Here is a 4309-nt window from a genome sequence, read left to right as displayed (position 1 = left end):
TTCAGGTACGTTAATTCATCTGTGCCGTACACGCATCACGCACCCCTCGGCACCTCCAGCCACGGGGCTCACCAAAGGGCATCTCCTCCCCGTGGGCCGTAGAGCTGGGAGCGAACCGGCACAGGACCCCCTGCAGCCCCCACGGCATGGCCAGAGCCCCACGCCAAGGCGGACGTGCCCTGTCCCGTGTCCCTTAGCCGGGGCAGCCCATGGTGCCGATGGGAACTGAGCAGATGCTGCCCAGCGAGGGGGTTTGGGAGCTCTTGCAGGAGGGGATGGAGCACAGCGGAGGAAAAAAAAAAAATCCCAATTTGTGCCACAGCCAAGGGGCACCTTGAAGTGCATGATGGGGCACAGCACCCAGCTGCCCCGAGCCATGCCGGCTTGCACGGACAGAAGCCAAAATCGCCGGGATGGAAAACCCAGTGCCAGTGCCCTGTGCAGCGCCTGGCACCGCTCCATGCCAGTGCCACCAAACCAGAAACCCTGGGGCCACGACCCGCTCACCTTCCCCCGGCCCCCCCCGCAGCAGAGCCAGCCCCACTCAGACCCATTTTGGGGCTGGACTCCTCCAAGGAGGCCTCGCGAGCCGGATGCCGGGATGGTGCTGGCCGATCTCACCATCTCCATGTCCCTCCCGTGGGATTTCTGCTCTCACATTCCGACGTGCGCCCCGGCACGGCGTGGGGCTGCGGGGAGGCAGGCGGCCCCCGGGATGCATCCGTGCCCTGGGAGCCAGCGCTGGCGCCTTTGATTCCTTCCCCGGAGGTTCCGCATGGGCTTTCATGTCATTAATTAACAGGGGGTACGCAGCGGGCGCCCGGCAGGGAGGAATCCCGCTGCAGACGTGGACCCAAGCGTGGCGGCGCAGTGATTTCTGCCGTGGTGTCCTGCCAGGTCCCCCCCTTGGGGCTAGCTCAGCCCCGGCTGGGCTTGGCTGATCCCTGCGAGGGCAAATAAAGACGCTGCTTTCCCTCCAGCCTCGGCTGCCCTTGTCTCCCACCCTTGCCGCTCTCCGTTGCTCACTGGGGCACAATGGAGGCAGAGACACAGCTGCAATACAAATCAGCATTAAAAAAAAAGCGGTTTAAATGCAGCACGACTCACTGCAGAGTTTCACCCTGCCCGGCCAGCTCCGGGACACCCGGGTGGCGCCTGCACAGAGGTCCGGGGGCACCCAGCCAAGACCTGCACCCCAGCATCCCTCCAGTTCTGCAAAAAATCATTGAACAACACATCATTTTGGGGATCTCTATTCCTCTTCCGAGCTAAAAATCAGCCAAAGCCTTTAAAAATCCTAGCTGGTTGGACACGGGCGGCATGGTCCCCTGCCCGTGGTTTCCAGCACGTGGCAGTCCCCAGCCCAGCGGCTGCATGTCCCTGCTGACCCTGACGAGGTGCGACTGCTTCACCAAGGTCAGCAAGGCTATAGCAACCCAAAAACCTTTATAAGCTGATTCAGTCGGTTCTAAGCAGCAGTAAAAGCCACCCTTTATGATAAGAGATGAGTAATTAGAGATAAAATTATGAGAAAACGCTTCAGGAGTGTATTGCTCGGTGCCTCAGCTGGAGCAGAGAGCGTGGCTCATGGCATGATGCAAACTAACACCGTAAAGGGGAACAAGGTGGGAATAAAAACTGCAAAAAACCCCCACTGATGCAGCCAAATCCCCGTGGAAATGGCCATTTGCTGATGGGCAGAGAAAATAAAATATATGGTCTGAAATCCCACCGAAGCCAGGATGGTTTCTGCAGCCCTCTAGGAAATCAGGGATAATTCCAGCCAAAAAAATCCACAGGCAAGATCCACCCCCAGTGCTGGGCACCCACGGGTGCTGGTGTGCCGGCAAACAGCATTGCACAGCCCGCAGCCTTATCCACGACCCAACACCGTTTCTCCAGCCCAAAATTTCCACCTCATGCTGAAACCTGAAGTCTGAATGTAATTTTTTTGACAAACTACCGCCCCCCCCAAAATAACAGCGCGATGCCAAAAAGGAGTGGTTTGTCGGAGGAAACTAATTACTGTGGCTTGTTTGAACAATTCCAGTGCCTCGGGAAATAGGGTTAAAAGCTTAAATTTTGGCAGCGAGACGGAGCCCAGGCCCCAGATGTGCTTTCCTCTGGGCCGGTTTCGACACCGCTGGTATCTGTGAGCTGCCACGGGTGCGCTGGGGGCAAAATCTCCTCTTTTCCCAAGAAAGGAAAAGCCCTCGGTGGGATCCAGGAGGGAAAAAAATGACAGAGGCAGGAGGGCAAGAGGGCTGCCGTAAAAGCATCACCTCCTCCCACACAGCAGCTTTGGCCACTTTCGCCTTCCCTGTTTTGTGGGGGTTTCCTTCTTTGCGGATTTGGTCGGCGTCGCGGCACGCTCCAGCCCCCACAAATCCCCCAGGGGGGTCGCTGTGCCACAGCGTGCCTCAGTTTCCCCTTTGCAAAAATGCCCTGGGAGCACGATGGCCCTTGAAGGACTCCATGTATTAATTCCCCATTTTTCCAGGGCGCGCGTATTTTTCCAGGGAGCGGAGTGGCCACCTCTGGCTTTTCCACACGTCTCTGGTGGGCCGGTGGGGTCCCTTCAGCTCCCACCTTAATGGCTCCCGCTCTCATCCCCAGAGAAACAGATCCTGCGCTATCTCACCATCCCTGCAAGCAGGACAGGCTGAGCCAAAAACGAGCCGTGCCGGGGGCAGGATGGAGTTACAGCCCCCGGCTGCCCTGCGAGGGATGAGCACCCATCTGCATCCCTCAACAGCATCCCTCAACAGCAGCCAGACCACGAAGCGCGGGTGATGCTGATGCCACCTCCAGCCGGGCAGTGGGAAATCCCCCGTGTCTTCACTGCCCTTTTCCCTATATATATATTTAATGTCTTTTTGCGCAGAAGGAGCCGGCTTGTCAAGGCACCCGCTGGGGATTACAGTGCTTTGCTAAGGGCAGAGAGACCCGAGAGAGGTTTGCAAATCCAATTTGCACTAAACCCTTCCAGTGGGTTTTGGACGGTGCACAGACTAATATCCCATTAGCATTTACTGTCCGACTCCAGCAGCAAGTGCCGACATACTGAACCACTTAGCGCTGCTCCAGAGCGAACAAATGAGAAATTCCTCCCGAGACAGCAACAGCAGTGGCCTGGGAATGAAGATTTTGGGTGGAGGAAGTTCAAAACTGGGAGATGCTGGGGATAAAGAGGGCTGGAGATGACGGGAATAGCTGGAGGGTCCCCAAAAGGCAGCAGGTCAGAGTCACCTGTTGCATGTAGAGGTGCCGATACGGTGGCGCAGCATCACGCCGATGCAGACGGTCAAGTTCCCCGAGCTTTCCTCTTGCTGCGGGGAAAATCCGCTTGGGATGCCCTCAGGGACCGGAGGCTTTCCACATGGAAGAGCCACGCAGCTTCCAAAAATAAGCAAAGTTTTGCCTTCTGAGCCCTCTGATCACACCCAGGATGTCGGTGTGTGGGAGAGCTGCGGCGACACTGCCCTTCCCTGCCCGGCTGCCATCTCCTGTGACTCCCGTTTTTTTTTTTGATCCGATTGAGCTTGTGGATAAGAGATCGGGAGCGTTTTTCCTGCCCCCAGCTGACGGCGTGGCACGCTCTGCGCTGCCATAAAACGTTATTTGCAACTGGAGCACGGCTGCCCAAATCCTGCTCGTGCTCCTGCGGAGGAGCTGACCCCCGGCAGCAAGGCGAGGGCAGGACCGCGGGGTGATGTGGGCAGGGACAATGTGCCCCTTTTTCTGCCAGTTTTCCACCTTTCCCAGCCCAGATCCTGCAGTGGGACCTGCCAGCGCTGCTCGGAGCAACAGGAAATTAAAGAAAGCGCTGCTGGAAGATAACGGTGTGGGTGGAGGAAGAGGTCCAGGAAGAAGATGGATCGCTGTGCATCTCCTCTCTCGTTGCCTGCGGGAGCGGAGCCAGCAGGCACGGCCAAGCCCTACACCCCGCTGTTGTCCCTGTACCGGCGGGGAGCCCCAGGCTGGTGCGCCGATGCCACCTCTCCTCCATCACCCATGGCCGGCGTAGCCGGCGTAGCCCGTCCCACCGCAGCTTCTGTGCCTGCGCTTGGGGATGGAAAAGATCAATTGTCCTCAGACCTGCTCTTGGAGAGAGGCGGGGGGCCAGCCCCCCTCTCCTCCCCATCAGTCCTCTGCCAGGGAGATCCTACCGCAAGCAATGCTTTGCCAGGGCACAGCCGGACATCCCCGTCCCTTCACGCCTACATGTCCTCCCTCTGCCTGTGCTCAGAGGGCTCGTGCCACCCAAATCCTGGCTGGGTCCTTCCAGCCTCTCCTTTGCCCCCCCCAA

At 58.3% G+C, this 4309-nt stretch overlaps 1 protein-coding gene across 1 annotated transcript in view; it reads left to right on the top strand.

Annotated features, from left to right (window-relative positions):
* Positions 1–1374: 1374 nt before the first annotated feature.
* DUS3L (dihydrouridine synthase 3-like (S. cerevisiae)) overlaps positions 1375–4309 on the top strand; it is a 63857-nt gene continuing 60922 nt past the window's right edge. Inside the window, exon 1 of the mRNA XM_009323444.1 lies at positions 1375–1416. Within this exon, the coding sequence (XP_009321719.1) occupies positions 1375–1416 (42 nt within the window). The remainder of the gene's footprint in view (positions 1417–4309) is intronic.

This window comes from Pygoscelis adeliae, unplaced genomic scaffold (assembly GCF_000699105.1).
Source record: "Pygoscelis adeliae isolate BGI_AS28 unplaced genomic scaffold, ASM69910v1 Scaffold590, whole genome shotgun sequence".
In the NCBI taxonomy this organism is placed as follows: domain Eukaryota; kingdom Metazoa; phylum Chordata; class Aves; order Sphenisciformes; family Spheniscidae; genus Pygoscelis; species Pygoscelis adeliae.
Note: the sequence above shows the minus strand (reverse complement) of the source record. Positions and strands in the feature narration are given on the sequence as shown.